Genomic DNA, 23225 nt, shown 5'->3' on the forward strand with positions numbered 1-23225 from the left:
GATCAGTCCTTCTCAAGACTACCTAATTTTTTTTCTACAATTAGTCCTTCTCAAGACTATCTACTTTTTCTACTCAATCAGTCTTTTTCAAGACTAAACCATTTTTCAAGAACAATTCAGCCTAAAGAAATATTTAATTCTTCCAACATGCCTGGGTCCTCCCAGAAAGGCCGTGTGCCAAAAATTAAAGCTAAACGAAAAAGGGTTCTCCACCCGAAAATTCAATTGACTGCAGCAACTCATTCGATGTTTTATCCGAATGTGAAGCTGATGAAATTTCAAAATTTCCTCGCATTGCGCATAATGCCAATGAGAAGAAAACGCAATCACCTCCGCCTGTAACAATGATGATCTCCGACTTCAAAGCCTTTCGAACTGAGCTTTCGACGTTCCTTCCGGACGTGAAAGTCGCTTTTCAGATTGGCCGAAGAGGAGAATGTCGAGTTACAGTGGAAGAATTGATTGGCCACAAACGACTACTCCAGTATCTTACGGAGAAGTTATATAAATTTTATTCATATGATTTCAAGACAGTTAGACCATTCAAGGCTGTTTTGAAAGGGCTACCACAAGATCAACGTTTGGATGAAATATCCAACGAATTGAAAAATTTACTTGGCTTTTCTCCTTCACAAGCTATTCTTATGAAGAGAAAGGCTAGCGGCGAGAACACGCCAGTACGCTCTGAAATTATTCATTTTAACCGTAATGAGATTAATAATTTGAAAGTATTTGAAAAAGCACGTTTTATGTTCCACGTGCGAGTAAAGTGGGAACATAATAGACGACATGGGGGCAGAATTTAGAATCTGACCCAGTGTCGTAGATGCCAAGGCTTTGGGCACGCCACAAAAAATTGTCATTTGGATTCCAAATGTATGATCTGTGGTGATAAATCGCACACGAAAGATACTTGTTCGGCGAAAAAAAACACAAAACGTTTCAAATGCGCTAATTGTAGCGAAAATCATAAATCGAATTTCTGGGGTTGTCCTGTTCGAGAAAAAATTATAAATTCTCGTTCTAGACAACAAAAACAACACGATTCAAAATAGATTAACAACTTCTACCTCCGTCGCACCATCCTACAATGGTGTGTCATCTTATGCTTCAGTGCCAGGTAACAAGGCCAAAATAACGGCTACAGTTACCACGCCTATAAAATCGTTTGCACCCAACGCTTCTTTTAGTCCAATGAATCTAGGTAGCGTAATGGAAGAAAAATTAAAATACTTGCACGACTCTATGTTACCTATGATGATTGCTATGTTAAATTCTACCTCCATGTTTGAAGCTTTTCAAGCGGGGTGGGGATTTGCTAACAAAATTGTAATGAAATTAAAGTTTAACAATGACTTTAAATAATCATTTAAATTTATTAAATTGTAATGCTCGTTCATTAAAAACGTGCGAAGACGAATTTTTCAAGTTCGTGAGGATACATAATGTGCATATAGCCGTTGTGACCGAAACTTTTTTAAAAGCAAATATTAAATTGAAGAGTAACTCTAATTTTGTTATTCATCGATTTGATCGAATTGTTGGATTTGGCAGAGGAATCACAATAGCGGTTAATCGCGGGATCAAACATTCCGTTACGCCGTCTCTCGATACCAAGGTGATCGAGAGTTTGGGTATCGAAATTGAAACTGATCTTGGTATCATTTTTATTGCTGCAGCCTATTTGCCTTTTCAGTGCAATGGCGAGCAAATTAATTCCTTCAAAGGACTTACAAGTACAAAAACTTACAAAAAATCGGTCGAAATTCTTCATAATCGGTGTTTTTAACGGCAAACACCGAATAGAAGGAAAGGTGAAGGAAAAGCAAAAATTCCGCTTGGTTCGTGCCGGTCTCCAGTTTCCTGTCCATCGTTCGCTGAGAAAGGGTCACTACGCCGAGCGTGTCGGTGCCGAAGCACTCGTCCACCTGACAGCAATGATCCTAAGTATAGTAGAACAAGATCCCTGACCTAGTCTTAACGAACGTCAGATTGTGGTAAGTTTTGGTGTGCAATACCAATTTCACCATTGATTCTTCCAATAATGTGGTGGTGATTACTTAGTATGCTAATAAGTTTAGGTGAGTAGATAATGAATCCGAAAATAAGCATTATTTAAAATTTTCATACTAGGCTATTAAGGGCGATTAAATGGCGTTTTTCGTGAGCGATTTAAGAGCGGGTAGAGTGGCAAAAAAATGACGGCGGTGAATCGCCCAAATGTTGGCAAATTGAAGGGTAAGTTGCGCATCCGTGTCGTCAAACAACCCCCTGCGATCCATTTAGTGGCAAGGTTGCCGCAGGCATTTTCAGCGTTTCATTAATAACATTCCGGTGTTTTCAAAAAAAGTTGCAGATTTGAAAAGAAGGAAAATAGTTGTCGAAGGAATTTTATTTTTGTAATCATAATTATCATAAAGAATCATTCCAAAATTTCCCATTCAAACGTGATTTGAATTAGCGTTCCGAAGTGTAGTCACGAAACACCGGTTATGTCGCAGACATTTCCTGGCGTTCTCAACGATGTTCGGGTGGTACCAATGCGGCTGAACCAACCTATACCGTCTTACTTGACTATCGAGGACAGATCATTCCAAGGTGTTAACTACATACAAAGAAACCTATGCACACATCCTGGAAAAAAGGGTGAGAGAGGATCCCAAGCTGAAGGAGAACGTAGTAAGAGCCAGGCGCACTCCGAAAAATTAGATGCTGTTCGAGCTGAAGAAGCATCCATTCATCGAGAGCTCGACCTATCGGGAACTCGTGACAGAAGCGGTGGGAGAAGCGAACGTGAGAGCGAACTGACGAATGAGCAGATGTCAATTAGGTTGAGGAAGGCGCATAGTGGCACACAGACAGCAGCGATACGCTTATCGCCAGCCGCAGCCAATCAGCTTATGTCGACCGGTAAGATCAATGTCGGATGGTCGGTGCGCTCGTTACGGTTGATCCCTAAAGAGCCTCTAAATAAAGAACACTCTGCAGAAGTAGAAAAGAATACGACGCAGCACCGGGTTCGGGTCTGCAACCAAACGTTAGGCTCCACCGGAACCGCCGGACTGACCTCGATACCCTACCGATAAACTTGTGAGTAGGCTAGATCCACCGCCGGGGACTAGATCGAGCAGGTCAGGACGAAGTGGGCAGTCAAAATAGCTCACGAAAACGGGCATCTATATCGGGATAAATCTAGCGCCGAGGAATTCACAGCAGGGTAGACCTTAATTTCCTGGGGCATAATTAGGTCACGAAACAGTTACCGAGAAATTCTACCAACGGGGAACTTTCAGTCTCAAATGGTTCAAAAAAGCGTGTATCGGTATCGAGATAAATTCCTCCGTTGACGAGCTCTCAGTCGGAGTACGTTGAGTTCATTGCCGGGACTATCCGAGTAGATCGTGATAAGCTTTGGAGCTGAATGACTCACGCAAATCAGGAGCTAAATCGCTCACTGAGACGAGAGCTAAATGGCGACGTAATAGATGAAGACGGAAAGCAAAAGTGCTGAGAGTTATATGGCTCAAAAGTAAAGTAAGGAGTGTTTTAGTTGTTTGGTACCAACGTGTCTACACTACACTACAGACTGATGCCCATGTACCAGTTCTGTAATAACAGGAAACATCTAACAGCGAAAATCAGAGCTACTCTAGCGACGACGACATGGGTGCAAACACGAGCAAACGAGAAGGCAGACGGAATGATCAGCAAGCGGCAGAGGGTAAACATGACCATTGCTCACCACCAAGAAAGAAAATTAATACACGAAGTGGAAAGCAGAGCGCCCAGAATAGATGGCAGTGGTATTGTATATTATTTCCAAAACAGGCGAATGAACCTTAATAAATAAACGACTATTCATATATTATGCACGACACAGAAAAGAACGAATAAGAACTTCTTTAATTGTACTGTTTTGGTGACCCTGAAGAGTCCATATATGTTGGTGGGCCAAAAGACAGCAGAAGCTATTTTGGTTTGATCCGACTGTTTTTTTACGCTCTGGCAATCGCTGATTACGCAGGTCAATGAAATATTAAATAAATAATTTTGAAGTAGGTAATTCGTTTTATGCAAGCTATCGTTCCTTGTCTTCTAATGGAACGCTATTAACAAAGCAATTAGTGCTAGCAATTACTTCACAACAGCCATTTTTTGTTATCTACAGTAATCGTACAATTCAAGAGAATATACAAATTCCGATCAGACGGTGCAAAAATCTATTAATTACGTTCAGTACAACGGTTATTCGTGTTCAAAAATTGGAGGTCTATTCTAGCCAATTTTGAAAAAGGTACCTCTACAAAAAACTTCAAAGGTTTTCTAGTATAAAATATTTTTTTAATTGCAAGTCACAGGGCCTTCTAAATATCATTCAACTATCCATATCATTTAGCTGGGCTAACTGTCGAAGAAGGGTTAGTCGATCCGGAATTCATTTTTAGACAATAAATCACAAGAGTTTGGTATTGACTAAAAACTAAATGATCTGAATTAGTCAATTTAAAACAATGGATTACCCAAGTAACCATAAGCATTAAGCCATTGCGCAATATTGGCTACACATTTGCACTAATATTGCCTTGAAACTCCATTGTAGCATTAACAATGCTATTAAGCTCTATATTAGCATCTTACATACATACAAATATAGCAAATATTGCTTGCTCTGTATACATATATAAAGCGATATAATGCGTACTTCATTAAACTTTATTCATATCATTTATGAAAAATTCCGATAAGGATTTATTCCTTACAATGCATTAGAAGGAAGTCAATTACGGTTCTAAACCCAGTATTATTATATTTTGTGCAACACAGTTTTATTGCTTCTCTCCAGAATAGCTCGTGATCCTACCCAGGTAACCAACAAGCATTATTAGTATGCAGTAAAATAGCATACAATTTGCACTTCAGATGCTACTTGCAGTATATTAGCATTATTTATGCATAACTATTGTTAATCAGTATTCCAAAAACTGCTTAAAAACTTCTTGCCAGTAAGCAGCATTCTGAATGCACAACAGCAGTTAAGTAGCATTTTTATGGCACAGCTGTAACGTAGCCGTATATTTTGCCAAAAGCGACTATTAAATAGCATTTAATACGACTTACCTGAAACAAAAAAGCTCCAATATGAAGAGAAACATTTTTTTTCACAAATTTTAGTAAGTATAACTTCAGACTTTTTCCGTTCAGTGTAGCATTAAATAATTTTTTCAACAAAAAATAATTACACAATATGTAAGAAAACGATGGCTTTCAAGTTTATCCGCATAATTTTCCCCCAAAGTCCAGCAACGCTGCAATTCATAGCAACCTCACAGCGACTGGCGCGCCAACTTCTGGTGAGCCCCAGCGAACACACCCGATAAACGTCACTTTTGTTGCAAACTCATTCTTCTGTCTGCACACCTCGCACAGCAGTTTGTTCTTGTCAAACAAATCAGAACCAGCAAAGCAATCTGGTTAAAAGTCCTTCGAATTCAGCTAAAATCTTCGCTAGAACCAATCGTCATCGTTCCTAGAACCAAGTAAAAGTGTGTATTGTCTCACCGAAAAGAACCATGTCAGCTGCAAACGTTGCCAGCTACCTGGCGGAACAGAAGAAATCCGCCGACAAGGAACTGGCCGCCGAGTGGACCCAAATCGAGGAGCTGTACAATGAGAAGTGAGTTTTTTTTTTTTCGATTTCAATCGTCTATAAGCCGTGAATTATAATCGTACCGTTTCAGGTTGTGGAACGAACTAACCATCAAGTTGAACAGCTTCGTCAAGAATCCGGCGATGCAAACCGAGGAAGCTCTGCTGGGACTGTACCACAATTTTATCACTTCCTTCGAAACGAAGTGAGTGCCGGTGGTAAGTTGCGTTTCACGAATAGGTTAAAAAAAATCGATTCGTTTTAGGATGAATCCGTACGGTTTGGTGCAGATCCTAACGGTGGTGATTTCGTTTATCGAGGACAAAAAGGAAGCGATTGCGTTTCTGGAGAAGCTCAAGGAAAAGGTTAAAGTTTGCGACGAGGCACTGTGGATGTGCAAGGTGCTCCAGGGGCAGATCTTTCTGGAGCACTTGAATGAGCTGGACGAGACGAAGAAGATAATCGAAGATTTGAAGGATATCCTGGAGGAGGCGGGTAATGTGACGCCGGTGCACGGCAAGTACTATATGCTGGCGGCCAACTATTACCGGTAAGCGTTAAGGTTCAAGCCAAATTTACACCTTTCCGATCCGATGCAGCACCGTGCACGGACGCCAATATTCTTTCATACAAATCAAATGCGAACATTCACACTTGTCCGGCACGGCACCGTCCCGGACAAGTGTGAATACTCGCATTTGAGTGTATGAAAGAGTATTGGTGACCGTGCAGGGTACTGAATCGGATCGAAAAGGTGTAAATTTGGCATTAGGCTCGGATAGCATTTGAGCAATTTCGTTGAGGTGTTCTGGGACCTTTTTTATCGTGAGATTTGTTTTGTAGCAGTAAACATTACCAGTAAGTCGATAAAGTAGTTCCCTTGTATACCATCGTGATAATTATCAACGGGAGCATTACAAATGTGGCGAAAGCCAATGATTTTTGATTTATTTTTAGACTGCACCAATTGATCGAGGTTGGTGGTTTTTTGTCTTATACACAGTTGGTTTATTTGAACAAAACACAAATTAATTTACCAGAATAATCTTGAAAGTACCACGATATTGAAATATTTTGGGCCACTTTCTCCTGAATCTGGTTTTCAATATGAAAAGTTTCTAAACTAGATTGATAATTTTCAGAAATTACCTTTATCGATGATCACAGGATATTTGTAGAATTACTGCTTTGTCGATTCCGCAGAAATCTTCAATTTATTCGAAACATTACTTTTTCCAACAAATAACGACGATTATAGCACAGCTAGCTGCCGCAATTAGAACAATACACGTAGGGAAGATACCCAAAAAACAATTGATTCAACTTTCCATTATTCACACTTCCTTTTCCGCTTTTTTTTTCTTTTTGGAAATCAACGACCACTTTTCCATTGACTCAGCTTCTCTCTATTTACGATTCACTATTCATAATTTCACTTCCTTTTTTAGCAATAAATGACTTATTTTTGATCAATGACGATCAAATTTTCTAGAACTAGAACCAAATGCTCCTTTACACACACCCATCCCTTCTTGTAAAAGTGCCGTAACCATGAATTGAAAAGCTTGCCGTAGCCACTTTCGATGGTAAGGCGGACATTTTCGAAGGGAAAATTTAAACTTTTCACACCACACTTTTTAATAATGAATTAATAATAATGAGCCGTATACTCTGAACACTTTCGCGCGACTTTTCACGAAAATGACGTGAATATATTGCTTCCGAGATGGCCATTTCGCTATGCGGTCGCAACCTGATTCCACTTTCCATTGCTCGCAATCTTCCAAGCACACATAACGCGACAAAGTTATGAATCGAATGACTAAAAAACGACCACGGCCACCTTCGATCATAATATGCACTTTTTTGAAAATAGAAAAATTAATTTTTCCTTTGAATCTGCACGCTCTAAACACTTGCACCGCGTGCTCACCGATCGATAGAGCTTACACGAATATTTTCATTTTAGAGACGGCCATTTTGTGATGCGATCGCAAATTTGCGACGCCGCTCATTTCTGCTTTCTCACTCTCATTGACGGTGTTCACGCTGCATTCATCAATGGTGGTGAAGTTTTTTCAGACTAGATCCAAAAGCTTCCTTCACTCATACATCCGCTTGCAGAAGCAGCGTAAGCATCATGTATCGATCGAAAAGCTTGCCGCAGCCATCTTCGATGGTAAGACGGACATTTTTGAAAGAAAAAAAATTTAACTTATTTTACACTTCCGCGCTTTGGGCACCTTTTTTAAGCAATTATAATAGGTCCGAACACCGTTGCACGCTACTATTCTCTACATTTTCGTCAACATTTCGCTTTTTGAAAATGCCATTTCATAATGCTAACGCGGCGCGATTCAACTTTTCATTACTCGCAATATTGAAGCACACACGTATTCGTAAACGCGACGAAATTATGAATGGAATAACCGAAAATCAACCGCAGCCACCTTCGATCGTAATGTGAACAGTTTCGCAAAGAAAATTAACTTTTCTTCTGGAAACTCCACGCTCTGAACACTGTCGTACCGCGCGCGCGCCGATCGACTGATCTTTCGCTTCGAGACGACCATTTTGTGACGCGATCGCAAATTCGCGACGCCGTTCGTCTGCGCTCTCACTCTCATTGATGGTGTTCACGCTGCGTTCATCAATGATGGTGAGCTTTGAGGGACATATGCAATGTACATTTTTTAAATCTATAATTAATACAATTTTTCAAATTCCAATTTGCAGTCTGGTCGGTCAGCACAGCGACTACTACCGCTGTGGTTTGCAGTTCCTGGGCTGCTCGATGGACACCTATCCGAAGGATCAATGGCCGCAGCAAGCGTTCTTCCTCGGCCTGGCTGCTTTGCTGGGCGAGGGTATTTACAACATTGGCGAACTGGTAAATTATCTTTTATAAATTGCCATCCTAACCCTATAAATCATACCCTTCTTGTTTCAACCAGCTCGCACACCCAATCCTGGAATCGCTAAACGGAACCGAAAACCAGTGGCTCGTAGAGCTGCTGCGTGCCTTCAACTTCGGCGATATCGTCAAGTTCGAACAGATGAAACCCAAGTGGAGTACCATTGCCGATTTGGCCGCCCAGGAAGTGAAACTGCGCCAGAAAATCTCGCTGCTGTGTCTGATGGAGATGACATTCAAGCGGCCGGCCAATAAGCGCACCATCAGCTTCGACGAGATTGCCAAGGAGGCGAAACTGCCGATCAAGGAGGTGGAAATCCTAATCATGAAGGCACTGGCTCAGGGACTGGTGAAGGGAGCGATCGATGAGGTAGCTGGAGTGGTCAACATGACCTGGGTTCAGCCGAGAGTACTCGATCGGAAGCAGGTTGCGGCTATGGCCGGCACGCTGGACAACTGGATGGCGTCGATTACCACCATGGAACAGCTGATCGAAAGCCGGGCGAGTGAGATTTTGACGAACTGATTTTCATTTTTCTTTGTCTCAATAAAATAAAACGTACGTTTTAGGTTAAAAATTGGAAGTTTTATTGAATGAAAAGCTGATAGTCTATACTTTAGCTGTCGATTGTTGTTTTTGGTTGGTTCCTGTATAGTTTATGTCGTTTACTTACTGCTAGCTTGATACAATTATATAATGCGCTCTAAAGAGATAGTCGTAACTTAAAAATCTAAAAGCTTGAAAACGCAGATAAAAGCTTCACATATACATACAAGACTTATGGTAGCGCATTTCACGCAAAATAAACTGTCTCACGAGTGTAAAATTTGTGATAAAAGTTCACGATCGCGTCGAAATACTTTGTGCCCTTCAGTGCATTTGTTTCTTGAGTTATAATACAAATTGATCTAGAACAAAATTTATTTCAAAATCTGCGTAAACGTTCAAATTGGTCTGTTTTTATGGTCAATAGATAATACTACGGCGGGAATCAGAGCTTACATCACACTTCCCAAGACTGCAAACACCAGCGAGACACTCCAATTCCGCGTGAAATGCGCAATACAGTGCCGTCGACGAAAATCACCATAGAATGAGTTTGTGCGTCCCTCGATCAATCGATCGTATATATTCAAATGTTCAAACAGCGTAGCTTCTTCTCCGGTACCCGGGATGTGTACTCGAACGAAACATGCCGCCGTATTTCCTCGTGGGAATCCCTTCGAATTCGACGCGGTGCACTTCCCAGCAGACTACAGATGGCCGTATTCGTCTCGGCTACAAATCTCCGTACCAGACCTTCCAGTTCGAAGAGGTATTCATCGGGTGCACCCGGGAGCTCCTCTCGCATGAACAGTGCCAACCGGATCAGATACTCTACGTTGTGTCCGCTCGGTCCGGTGCATTCGGCGATTTGACGAGCTGTTTCTACCATCGGCTCTTCGCCGATCCAGTGGTCGTTTTCCGGTGTCGCAACGTAGACCAGTGCTAGGAAAGCTTCCCCACTGAGACCGGAATGTTCGCTGGCTACGCGCGGGTAGAACTTGATGTAGTCGGTTGCGTAGCCTCCGAGGGTGCACTCGCGCTGTCTCAGGTAGTCCAGGGCCAGGCTGCCAGTCACTCGGAAGGCGCAGCCCCAGGTGATGCCCTGTGGAAAGGGGAAAATAAATTCAATTAGGAAAATGTTTGACTGTTTTTTTTTTTTTTTTTGAAGATAGAGATGGGTTGAGCAAAAACTGTAATTCTTGATTTTTTGTTCGGTTCAATACAACTCGAAAGTGATATTAGCTTCAATTATTTGTGTGTTCTAGTTGTTTTGTAATGTAATTTGTAATGTGTAGTCAGACTTGTTATAAACACTTCAACACACAATGAGGGCTAATATCCCTCCCTCAGGATGAGGTAGAAAAGAATGATGCAACGGGAGCATCTCTACCGTTGTGTGTGAGGACCCGAAAAATGAGAGAGTTCCTCTCTTGCTCAACGAAATGATGGGGAAAAATATTTTATTACGCATTGGATATTTGCTCCGTGGAGGAGAGTGGGCTACACCTCATGATGATTCAAGAGGAGTTTGTGATGTCCTCACACGCTTTGTGAGGAGGCAATGATTAGTTGCTATGAGGTTTTGTTATATGGGTTTGATGCGTGTGCAAAGCTTATTTCTGATGCATATGTTTTTGAAATTAATGTAAAGTTAAGCGTTGTATGAAGCAATTCAACTGTTTAAATATATACATAGTTCTCAAATATGTATAGGGTCGTGAGCCTCTTTTCGCCCTATTACAATTAGCTCTTAACCCATTTGAAACCATTAGTTATAGTAGTGCCTGCCATATATTTGTACTATCTTTTGACTTAAATGGTAGTGCGATATTTCGGGCACCCGATTAGAGTTTTCGTTGCACTCAAACAGAAGTATTCCACCATTCTCGAGCCATTTATTATTTTACTAGTGGTTCTTAGGAACGAAGCAAACGTGTTGGTGCCAATTTATAGAAATTTCATCGATTGTAGGCCTCGTAAGTGATAAAATAGTACAGTACCCTCCTTAAGGGGCCAAAATTTGCCAAGCGATCTATTATTAAAATATAATACTCATTTAGGAAGAAGTAGTTAGGAATCAAAAATTGCTACGTTTTTTGACGCATGGCACCCATAGCTAAGCTAAAACGTGACACACATGTTTCTATTGAAGCAAACCGTTTGTTCGTTACGCACTGTCCAGATGGATTAAGAATTTGTTACCAGAACTTCATCATTTCACGGTGCTATAGTGATTTTTTAACTTTTCAAGTGAACTAGCATAGGTTATAGTGCAACACAAAAAGTTTTGAAGAATGTTGCATGCCCCCAAATTAATTTATAACAGAATTAAATACTCTTCTGAATTATTATTAGAACCATGACGTGCCTTTGGAAGAATGTTGAACTGTTTGTCGTAATTTAGCACAATATTTCTTTCATAACAGAATAATACAGCATACCTTTGAAAAGGTGTAGTTGTTCTCTCTAGAACTTTCTAGAAATCGGCTAAGACTGGACAACGTAATTAAGGTTTTGGTGCCAAAGGTCCCAGAAAATGTTTTTTTCTGTAAGTGAAGATGATAAGGAGTAATGAGAGCAGCCTTTATTTTTTCGAATTTTTCATAGCACTTTGAAGGCAATACATTCGTTAAAAAATCGGTAAACATGTTATTTTAAAAATAATAATGATGTTGTAAAGCACTCCCGTAGGTACCTGGGCAATGATGTGAGAAAGAACTCTGCGAAATTTCTAAACGATTAATATAGGAGGTTTTAAGTTAGTGTGTACACCGCATTTTTTCGATTTTTTTTAATACTTTGCAATAAAAATTTAAGAAAATATTGTACAAATGTTGGATTCTTGTAATGGAATTGGTTGAATAGGCGAAGGATAACGTATATCCTACATATTTCATGAACTCATCATTTCATTATATTTGCTAAACAATCTGTTTAAAACATTATTTCACTTGTAGGGGATTATTTAGTGAAATCAGTATCAAAATAAGAAGCTTCGTCTTCTGCTCCGAATATAGGGTAAAGAGGTAAACCTCTTACATAAAATAAACCCTATTATGGTGGGTGTATCACTAATTTCTAGGCCTACAATTGAGGCAATGCGTATAAATTGGCATCAGTAGCTTTACTTTACTCTTAAGAACCAATATAATAACACAATTGGCATTATGCTATATTTATCCGTAGTGGAGAAAAATTTTAATTAAAAACTATTTTACTCCACTAACGAGAGAAGGTGGTTTGAAACCACCTTTGTGCGTAAAGGGCACAAAACCTATAACTAAACTATTTATGGAGATGCGTTTCGAGTTCGAAAACAAAATTTGTGCATCTGATTGAATTGGTATGAAAGCTGTAAAATGTTCGTATTTAAGCGCAACGAAAACTCGAATCGAGTGTTCCAATTATTGCCTTACCTTTGAAACCAATGCGTTGAACAAAGATGGGAAAAGCTTCTCTTACCAGCGGCTACAAATTAGTAGGGTGATAATAGAAAACGGAACGAAAATAGGCTCATTACCCTAGCGTTGAAAGTAGATAATCAGGATAGTATAAAATTTTCGACTATGTATAATTTTAATTTTAAATATTGCTGTCGATTATTTATCTCATTTTAAAAATGTATTGCCAATTGGAAATTTATCCGCATAAACCTTCTACTTTGACATTTAGTAACAAGTAAACACAAACAACTATTTTTTTAAAAACTTCATTATCCATATCTTGTAAACTAACCATCCAAAACAATCTATAATAGAGATAAAAACGATACTATTTAATAAAAACTTTTTTTTAATTTTATTGAGAAAGAACGCTAGAATAGAATAGAATATTATTCACCCATTTTACCATTTCACTTGGAAGCGATTTCATGTTGTATTAGATTTCAAAATCAAAATCTATATCTTCTATTATGGTGTTATTGAGTTTGACGAATAGGATTGATTTTAAATTTTCCGAGCTTAGTTTTGTCTGATTGTTAGTTAATATTTTCCCAAGGCCACTGAATCCTCGTTCAATTGAAACCTGTGTACAAGAAGTGCTCAACGCCGTTTGCCACAGTAGAGTCAAGTCTGGGTTCTCCAGCCTCTTGCATTCCCACCACATGATGATATCCGTATTCCACGAAGCACTGATCTACACCATGAAAATTATACTTATATCCCCATCCTACGCAGCAGACAAAATTCCATTAAAACAAAAGAGGGAAACAATCACTCTCGCGCTCCACACTCTGAGCATTTTGGCAGAGGGATTCCAACCCATCTTCAATCAGTTTTGCGCTCTCGCCTTCCCTGTGTGGTGCACATAACATCCTCTAATCATTGAACAAAGTCATCACCTCTGATGATGAGTTTGCTTGTTGAGTGGGAGAAGAGTTTTTTTCTGCTATTGAAGAGGTGTGTGAAGTCCTCCTCAGAATGTTGATACCTCACCTCATTTTGGCATCATGAGTGATGCTCCAGCAAGCCTGTGTGTAGTTCTCTAACCAATAATGACTAGAGTAACAGCAATGATTTTTTGCTGGCTTATGCAGTAAGGTAAAGCTTCCGTAGCATTAATTCAAGAAGGGTACATTCATGGGGGAAACTTCTATTTGGAACAGTGGCGTAGCCACTAATCGAATTGAAAAAAAATATTTATATATCAGTTTAATTAAAAAAAATTAATATTGAATGTTAAAATAATAATAGTTTTTTATCTGATCATTACATTAAGAACATGATGTTTTAAACACTATTGAGACTTTTTATAAATTGTGGGAATGGGATTTTTAACTGATTTCTTAGTGAGTATCTTATAATTGACAAATCATGTCTATATCAAATAAAATATCTGCATAAAAACATCCACATAGAAACTGGTGCAAAAAGGGATTTTCCGTTGAGCTCTAGTAGGCCAGGATTTTATGAGTATTTGATTTTCTTTTGTACTAGGTATCAATTATTTGATTAGCCACTAAGTAGGATTGGAAACGAAGGAAATTAAAAAAAAATTAAGTTAGTGACTTTATGATGTACATTTGAGTACTGAATTAAATGGCGTAATAAAATTTTCGTATAACTCGTTCTTATGTTATGAACTGTAATAGCGAAAAAAAGTAAAATAAATGCTCGAAAACAGTTTTTACGGTCAATGTCATATAGCTTCGAAACAGTCAGCTTTATTTTCGAAGAATTTTGCAACGTAAAACATCTGGTAAAATAATTTTGGAGAGTAATGCCCCCAGATGGATACATTAAGGATTCGAGTGTGTATCTTCGTCGCGAGCGGTTGACTCTCGTAGAGCTCCCTTCGAGTCGGTTAATTTTCATCATTTTTGGCACTGTTTACTGTCTCCCGGTTATCAAAAGTGTTAATAACGGTGCAATTTAACAATTATACGAAGTGAAGTGGTTTATAAAAGCATTTTTCGGCATATTTTCGACAGACGCGAGTGGTGACAGTTTGTGAAAATTGAATTCCGCAAATGAAAAAATATCTTTTCCTCGTATTACGGGCCGTCGATTCCCGATGCAAGGACAATAAAAGTGTACAGAAAACATCTAGAAACACAGTGTACATTGTAAAAATAGTGAAAAAAGGTTTTTCAGAGAAAAAAATTCGATCCGAAAAGTGAAAAAATATGGCAATAAGAAAAATTGACATTCAATTAATTGGCGTTTCACCAGCGACTAGCGACTACTAGGTGTCGCCCAAAATTCGCCCGAAAAATAGGTGGCAAACCAGCCGGTCAGTGCTCAGCTAATTTCGTCCGCGTCCCTTGTCACCTATTTTTATTGAGTGTTTCATCGGCGGTGCTATCTTTAAAAATGAGCCGCCTTGCATATTCATTGTTTTTTTACTGTATTATTTTATTGCAAATGATTAGAGGTTTTGAGTCTTTTATATTCGGGATTGCAGATATTTTGTCGCATGTAAATTTTGGGTGTTCGTTGATGTGATGGCGCCAGGAGGGTGTCACTCCTGTCATTCGCTATGGAGATATACGGACTTTGACAGTAGTCAACATATGATGGGCCTAGCTGCATCTAGGCCCACGTCGCCCGTGCAATAGCATTGGGTTGTTTTGATTTTAACAAAGGCATGTTGGCTAGGACAAAATGGCTGCCTAGCAGGGGGCTGGATGGCGCTGTAAGGGAACACGTATCTGCCGGTCGGCAAACTTTACTTTGGACTGAGCAAACTAATTTTTATGTTTCTTTAGGGTTTGTTTTACCAACGGGGGAACTGATTCACAGAGCATTCAATGTGCTTTGGGAGAACGCATGGCCTTATTTGAGTGGATTGATGACTTCAATCATGTATAAGGTTTGAGCATTGACAATTCGCGAGAGGGATCGGGGACCGGTTGGCAATTACCTTCAGTACTGTCAGCGCGAAGAATAAGTGTTTTGCTGCCATTTTCATTGCTTAGTTTTCTATTCTACCGCATGCCTCCACGCGAGTCTATTGATGACATTTGGTTCTTAGACCGGCGACGACTGGGAGCTATCAGCCTTCTGCCGGTAGTAGCAGAATGAGAGTATGCGATATAGCCGAGAAAACAATACCGTAAAAGTTGTTCGGAAATCAGCGCCAATAAGACTTTAATTTGACTAGTATCGATGATCGTGGGTCAATACGTACTGAAAATTCGCCGCGTCTGTTTTAATGAATCTAATTTCAAGTTCCGTTATTGGTAACAAGCTCGTGCATCAGGTTAACGATCCTCTGTATTTCCCTTCAATGTTCGATATAATCGTTCGTATACGTGTATTTCACAAACAATCCGATATTAGAAATAGGAAATACTTTCGTTGATTTATAACATCTAGAGCTATCATAACTCTCTGTCTGTATAACGTTTTATCACTCGGTAGTTTGCAACCCAAAAAATATATCGTAGAGAAGGAATAGCGAAGTTAGTCTAAATAATGTCGCATAAATAGTGATCCGGCCCATTGCACAGATGGGATTGGCTTTTCTGGGCAATACTCCCACGATCGGCTGTGTGGATGTGAAATTGCTTTTTTTTAGAAAACATAGGATACTCTCGGCAGATCTTATTTTTCGAGCGATCGTGTTCTCGAAGACTAACTGAACTACTACCTGATAAACTATGCTATACAGGTCGCATCGCTTGCTTGGAGCGAATCCTGGACCCTATTCCCTTACAAACCGCCAACTCCGCTATACCTGTGGAAGATTCTGATGAACCTTCTGTATAAGATTCCTCATTTTATTCAAACGATCGCTGGGTAAAATCAGCACCGACACGATAGAAACCACGAATAAATTCGTTGTGTGATTGAATAATATTAAAAATTATAAGCAGTGCTCCTTATAGCCGGCTATCCGGAGTTCAAGGTGCTTATTTTGCTAATCGTATTAATACAACAAATGATAAATTTCCCAAATTCTCGGCAGCCGGCTGCCCAGAACAATTGTTACATGATAACGCTATTGGCACACTTACTAACAACTCTCCCCATCCCGTGATAGATGTGGAGATGCAGAGGATTCCTCGGTCTCTAGTAGCAACATGTATCGGACTAACATTCCTTCCTTTCCCAGAAGATCTGCATTCGGACGTGGCCGGCGTCGGTATTGATCAGCATGCAGGGATCAGAATAGATTGTACAATGTGGCTCATCATGTTATTCCCAAGCATGTTGTTCTAATGAACATTTTGCAACCTAATTTGGTTCTGGTCAATAACGGAGTAGCAACTACGGGCGATCTCTTATGCTTATGCTTAATGCCCCCAGATGGATACATTAATTCTTCAAACTAATTTAGTCTCGAATAACCTGGTGCCTTCAGTAAAGTTTTCGAGAATTTCATTACAAATAACGTGGCTGAAGACATGAACACTCCATATATTCAGTGTATCGAGATATATTTGCTATTTGCGAAAGTGAACCATCAAAATCAATTATTCTGATATTACTGTATATGATCAATATCTTCCGCTGTCAATAAATAATGAAATAGACGTTTTTTTCCAAGCCATGTGTCTCTGAAGCTTACAGTAGGGGGAAGTGGTCTGATTCGGACCCCCAGTTGTTTCTCAGCTATGGTAATATTATGAAAAGCGTATATATCATTTTCATGGCTGTCGTGTAGCTCTGTTCTATCTCACAAATTGAGCTAAGGGCGAATGTTTTTTTCAGAGCGCTTTTTTGAAAAATGTGTGAACCGAAAAAGAAGATTTTTGATGGCAACAACAATTATTTAAATCAAGTGCATTATCGTGGGTTTTGGATCTGATGGATAAAATATTTTATTTAACATCGTGTTTTGGGCGAGACTATCAACTGTTCAATTCGGACTTTTTGCCGTATATACGATCTGATACGTGATCGCAAAAAAAAACCGTTTGAGAAGAAAGTGTGCGCAGTCGGTCGAGCTTTCAGGAAAACATAAGTTTTCGCAAATCGGTTGAATGATTTCGACGTTATAGCTTATAAACCTATTATTTGGCCCAGATCTTACTTTTTATTGTAAATTTACTACAGAGTTTTATATATCAAGCAGAACTTTTCATGTCACAATTCGAAATTTAGTAAAAATCAAATAGGAATAACTTAGGCCGAAATAGGAAGTGATTTCTATTGCAAAAAATTCATAAGAAATGGGTTGTCCAAATTGGAGCAGGATTGGGGTAATTCGGACGTTTCATGTATTTTTGCGCAAAACCGTTTATACACAATACGGTAAAAGATAGGAAAAAGTCGCCTTAGAAAAAGATGTGCGCAATTGATCAGACTTTCATGAAAAAAAATTTTTTTTTTGTGAATCGGTTGACACCTTCCAGTTCTATAGTTCATAAACCCTTACTAGGTCCGAATTGGTGCAGTTTCCCCTATAACAATATTGTATTAAATTGTGGAATGTGTATGACATGCATTACCAAAAGAATACTGTTTTTCAAAAATCTTTCGAAAATTACTCGGAAAGGGTGAAAATTTTCAGCTCATCTCAGTTCGAGCCGTCGATGTCAATGCTAAAAGGTTTTAAATATTGGTCCACTAAAGATTTGTTTCTATTGTCATTCGAATTGAACTGTTTAGAGCGAACGGCGAATCTCTTTAAAGCGCTGTACAATACCGAGAAGGAAATATTCGTGAGCTGTAAAAGGCTGGCGGACGAAGCAGATTGTGTATAGTAACGTGCTACTTGTAGGGGCCATTATTTTCATTTGTAACGAAAAACCGGATTATAAAACACCCATCCGAAGCTCGTTCGTGTTTGGTTTCCGCTAATATCATGCACCGAGCCGCAAATCTTGAACAGAAAAAAATGTGATTTAAATCGGTTACCGCTAGTCAACCTTGTCGAAGGTCCGGAGACTACCTATCAACACCTACAGGGAAGGCGATTATTAGGATTCGGCCGCCTTCGTAGACTGACTGCAATAATTAGTTCGCGCAGCTCCGTGCTTGTTACCGGGGCCAATTGGAACAAAAATCTCGCCACATTTCCTTCGGCAAATAAATTGTCCCTTATCGGTGGTATAAAAAAAAAACAACCCCGTGCGTCTGGTAGAAAATATAATCACCAAAAAATCAGTATCGCTAAAGTACTCGCTAATCGGAGCATCTAACCTCCTTTTTCAGCTGAGCATAACTTTGAAATGTTCTCTCGGGGGGTCTAGAGCATTTTTTTTTATATTTTAATGATCATTCTTTAGCTAGTTTTACAATTCTCGACAAACATATGATTACGGCCTAAAAGCCAACTGTCAAAATCCACTTTGAATGGAAATTCTGGACAAACAGTTACACGCCAATCACAGATGTTGGTAGTAAACGAAAGAGAAAAGTTTTCTCTTTCATAAACTCTTGTGAACTGTGTTTGACTAGCAACGGTTTGTCCGGAATTTCCATTCAAAGTGGATTTTGACATTTGGCTTTTAGGCCGTAATCATATGTTTGTCGAGAATTAGTTCTAAACAGATATCTCACTTTTATGAGGGTGTTGCATTTTCCAGACCAGATTTTTCATTGTATTGCTTCCAGTGATGTACCAAATCGGGTTTTTATAATTTTGAGGAAAAACCCAAGGTTTTTTCCCGGTTAAAACGGCTTTTTCGCGGGAAGATTGGGTTTTTCGCAATTGTTTGATATTTTAGTAATTGAACATTAATGTATTGTTATCCAAATATTTTTATTTTATTTATGAGCATTATTGTCATAAAGTTGTGCATGTATGTGAACATTCTGAATGGTTTTCCTCGTTTTAAGCATTGTTATGGCGGTGATCCAACATTTCTTTACAAATATTGTGGTTAAATAAGTGATAAAACCTTTCAACACGTTTTGATCAAAGTCGATTGCGTTTCTTACTGTGAATCCACCTAAACGTACTAAACATTTTTTTCTACTGTTGCTGATGTAGTTGATGCCAAAAGAATTCGGATTGTGATTTGTGAGAGTTCTGATTAAGGTTCATACTAATGACGAATGTCAAGGCCACTCGCTTTCTGCACATTACTCACTTTTACTTTTCACCGAACTAAATAAGTATTTTCTAAATTTTGTGTGAATACCTACCTCATTTCGCTAAAAGTATAGCAACCCCTAAAATGAGTAACAAGCAGAATAAAAGTAGTTTGGGCATCACACTATTATTCTAATTTTCACTAGTCAGAGTAACAATTACTATTGTTCCCAGTATTATACGAAACAAGTTGGAATATGGAATGGACCGAAATTAAAGTCACAGGAACAGAAAATACTTTGTAAAATCCGTTATAAAATGTGAAAATTGCATTTAAACTTCATGTTTCAAAATCGGATAGGAGCTTTTCGATTAAGTGCTACAGCATAAAAACCGTAAAAAATTATATTCGGTTGTTACAAAGGACTTTTCTTTATCTGACTTTTAATCTTGATTGTAACGTTGTACGGAATTTCCTGTGAGCGAATTATACTGGAGGTTCATCCTTGCCGACTTTTTCGGGTGAAAATATTCTAAACGATTATCATGCTCAAGAATCTCTGTCCGATTTTTACGCTTGATGTTTATATTCGATTTTTACATACTAAGATATCTGGAGTACGTTCTACAAAGTATGTTTTATCTTTGCGAATTTTATTTGCGGTCTTTCAAATGCAGATTCTTTAAAAAACATTAAATGAACATAATACATTCGATAAAACGAAAAAAACCCATATTTCGTCCGGGTTAAAATGATTTGGGAAAAACCCGGTTAAAACCCAAAAATAAAAACCCGGGAAGATGGAATTTTTCCCAGCGGTACATACTGATGCTTCTTGGCCGAGTTTTTAACGAAGTTTTATAGTACGTTACAAGCGCAATCTATGCTTTATCAATGCACAGTGGTCCAGGAAGCGAAATTAGCGGGAAACAATTGTTGACGCATTCATCTTTAGGTTTAGAGATTTGGTGTCTTAGAAACATTTATTGTGCGTGACAAACAGCATCTTTTGGCTGAAACGGTTTTAGGGTGGCCCTTAAAATGTCAAAGTTGTAGACATTATTTCAAATTGTAGTTCAAAGAGAATGATACTTTTTTCTGCAATATTCTAGAACAATTAATTCTGAGCAACTTTGTTGAATATACTAACTTTGTATCTCAAACCGTTTTCATTTTATAGTGAGTTCCATATCATAACTTAGGGTGTCTCTCAAAAAAGTAGTTTTCTCCGTACAGTTTTTTAATATGATTTTTCTCACAAAAGTACCTTTCAGTGTACTTTTAGAGGATGATTAGAGGCAACTTTTGCTGAAGAAAGAAAAATTTTATCTTGTTGGGTTCAAAAGTTATACTTAATTTTCACTTAAAAATACGCCCTTTTCAAATGTCGATATCTCAAAAGGGGGCAAACGAAAATTGATAATTTTGATCGCATTTGAAAGGCTGTACTTTTGCCTACAATATATTGAAAAATTGGAGAACGCTTTTTTGTCTTTCTCAAATAAATCAAATTTAAGTAAAAGCATTTTTGCGTATAATCCTACAGCGCTCATATTAAAAAATATTTGTTTTACGCTGATTTTGTGAATTCTTATAAAGACTTTTCAAGGATCACATACATTTGGAGGTTTTTCATAATGCAGATAGGGTAAAGACCACCAATCACCAATGACTTGACCTATAATTTACTTTCAATTATTGCCAAGATTTCCCAAAATCTACACAAATTTACAAGCGATTTGGTTCATTTGCGGGAACGGTTTCAGCAGGTAGCAGTATCAAGATCTGCAATCTACTAACCTCAAACCAAAAAACAAAATTGACCTTCATATAACAGTATTGTTGAAGTAAAAAAAATCTGATATCCTTCTGTTATGTAAATGCATCAAATTATTCAACATAGTTTTTAATATTTTTAAATGAAATAAGAGAATCATTCAAGTACTTTAAAACGACTGTCGTAGGTATGGTAGACCACTCTGCAAAGAGCTTAATTGAGTGCATCAAGTGCAATACTGAAACCCAGAAACTAAGCATGATTTCGATTATCAAATGGGGAACTGATGAGAGTTCGACTCGTTGCAGCTAAGATGTAACGATTTCCAGTATTACACACACTAGCAGTAATCTTTAAAAGACGCGCTTATTGTGGTTTTTAAATCATCAAACTAATCTTCTACTACAAAAATTAATGGGTATGATCAAAGCTTCATCGACGAAGATGAAAACAGAGAATTGCGCGAATGAAACAATTCCTATATACAGTATGTAAAAAAATTAAAGACACCCCTTTATCGTTTCAGTAGTTTTGGTCATAGGAAAGGTTTGTTGTATTGTACGATGAGCATTCTTTTAAAAATTTTGATATACCGTTTCACAGCCAACAAATAAAAAACTAAATAAGTTACTCGTCGTAATAAAGTGTGACAGTCCAGTAGTGGTAATGGGATTAAATAGAAAATAACGAGGGTGTCTTTAATTATTTTACATACTGTACACTTAGGCTTCTTTATGTAGGGGATGCGCGCATAAAAAACCGCCTAAAAGACTTCAGTGTATATTTGCATTTTCGATAGCTCCATTATGTTTGTTGGTGGTATGGTAGGGTGGAAGTAAGGGGAAAGCGATTATAGTTTCTATTGCACTCGTATACAAGTTATTTAATATACTGGTTTTCAGGAATGAAGCAAATATATTGACCCTAACGCATTGATCATAATTTATATGCATTTCAACGATTGTACATAGGTCTAGAAATTAATGATAGAGTGTGCCACCCTAACGAATGAGCCCAAAATAGGGTCATCACCCTATTTTCAATATGAAAAGCCTGCAAATGTATGTGATCCTTGAAAAGTCTTGACAAGAATTCACAGAATCCGCGTAAGACAAATATTTTTTTTAATATGAGCCCTGTAGGATTATACGCAAAATGCTTTTACTTAAATTTGATTTATTTGAGAAAGACAAAAAAGCGTTCTCCAATTTTTCAATATATTGTAGGCAAAAGTACAGCCTTTCAAATGCAATCAAAATTATCAATTTTCGTTTGCCCCCTTTTGAGATATCGACATTTGAAAAGGGCGTATTTTTAAGTGAAAATTAAGTATAACTTTTGAACCAAACAAGATAAAATTTTTCTTTCTTCAGCAAAAGTTGCCTCTAATCATCCTCTAAAAGTACACTGAAAGGTACTTTTGTGAGAAAAATCATATTAAAAAACTGTACGGAGAAAACTGCTTTTTTGAGAGACACCCTAAGTTATGATATGGAACGCACTATAAAATGAAAACGGTTTGAGATACAAAGTTAGTATCTTCAACAAAGTTGCTCAGAATTAATTGTTCTAGAATATTGCAGAAGAAAGTATCATTCTCTTTGAACTACAATTTGAAATAATGTCTATAACTTTGACATTTTAAGGGCCACCCTAAAACCGTTTCAGCCAAAAGATGCTGTTTGTCACGCACAATAAATGTTTCTAAGACACCAAATCTCTAAACCTAAAGATGAATGCGTTAACAATTGTTTCCCGCTAATTTCGCTTCCTGGACCACTGTGCAATGGCTAAAAACTACCATAAAACCTCAATTGTTACTAGGGTAGTGTGACATCATGACTAATGAGATGAATAAAGGCTCGTCTACCCTGTACTAGAACGCTTAGCCCGATTATCGAATGACAAATTACA

General features: G+C 38.3%; 2 protein-coding genes across 3 annotated transcripts in view; one reads left to right on the forward strand and one right to left on the reverse strand.

Moving 5' to 3' along the window:
- The first annotated feature begins 5408 nt into the window (after positions 1–5408).
- Positions 5409–9139, forward strand: LOC131695388 (26S proteasome non-ATPase regulatory subunit 13-like). Its single transcript, XM_058983863.1, has 5 exons — positions 5409–5674; positions 5739–5852; positions 5913–6197; positions 8384–8537; positions 8602–9139. Exons 1-5 carry the CDS (start codon positions 5571–5573, stop codon positions 9085–9087), a joined length of 1143 nt encoding a protein of 380 aa, XP_058839846.1. The 5' UTR covers positions 5409–5570; the 3' UTR covers positions 9088–9139.
- The window catches only part of LOC131695389 (glutathione-specific gamma-glutamylcyclotransferase 1-like), a 49453-nt gene continuing 35353 nt past the window's right edge, over positions 9126–23225 (reverse strand). For both annotated transcript variants that reach the window (XM_058983864.1, XM_058983865.1), the window contains exon 4: positions 9126–10210. In XM_058983864.1, the coding sequence (XP_058839847.1) occupies positions 9695–10210 (516 nt within the window). In that variant the 3' untranslated portion in view covers positions 9126–9694. The remainder of the gene's footprint in view (positions 10211–23225) is intronic.

The sequence above is a fragment of the Topomyia yanbarensis genome, unplaced genomic scaffold (assembly GCF_030247195.1).
Source record: "Topomyia yanbarensis strain Yona2022 unplaced genomic scaffold, ASM3024719v1 HiC_scaffold_4, whole genome shotgun sequence".
NCBI classification, from domain to species: domain Eukaryota; kingdom Metazoa; phylum Arthropoda; class Insecta; order Diptera; family Culicidae; genus Topomyia; species Topomyia yanbarensis.

Excerpts from the sequence above, each read along its gene's own strand:
- LOC131695388 (XM_058983863.1), top strand. The coding sequence starts at position 5,571 with ATGTCAGCTGCAAACGTTGCCAGCTACCTGGCGGAACAGAAGAAATCC. Across the intron at positions 5,853-5,912 it reads ATCACTTCCTTCGAAACGAA|GATGAATCCGTACGGTTTGG; the intron begins GTGAGTGCCGGT and ends GATTCGTTTTAG. Across the intron at positions 8,538-8,601 it reads TTTACAACATTGGCGAACTG|CTCGCACACCCAATCCTGGA; the intron begins GTAAATTATCTT and ends TGTTTCAACCAG.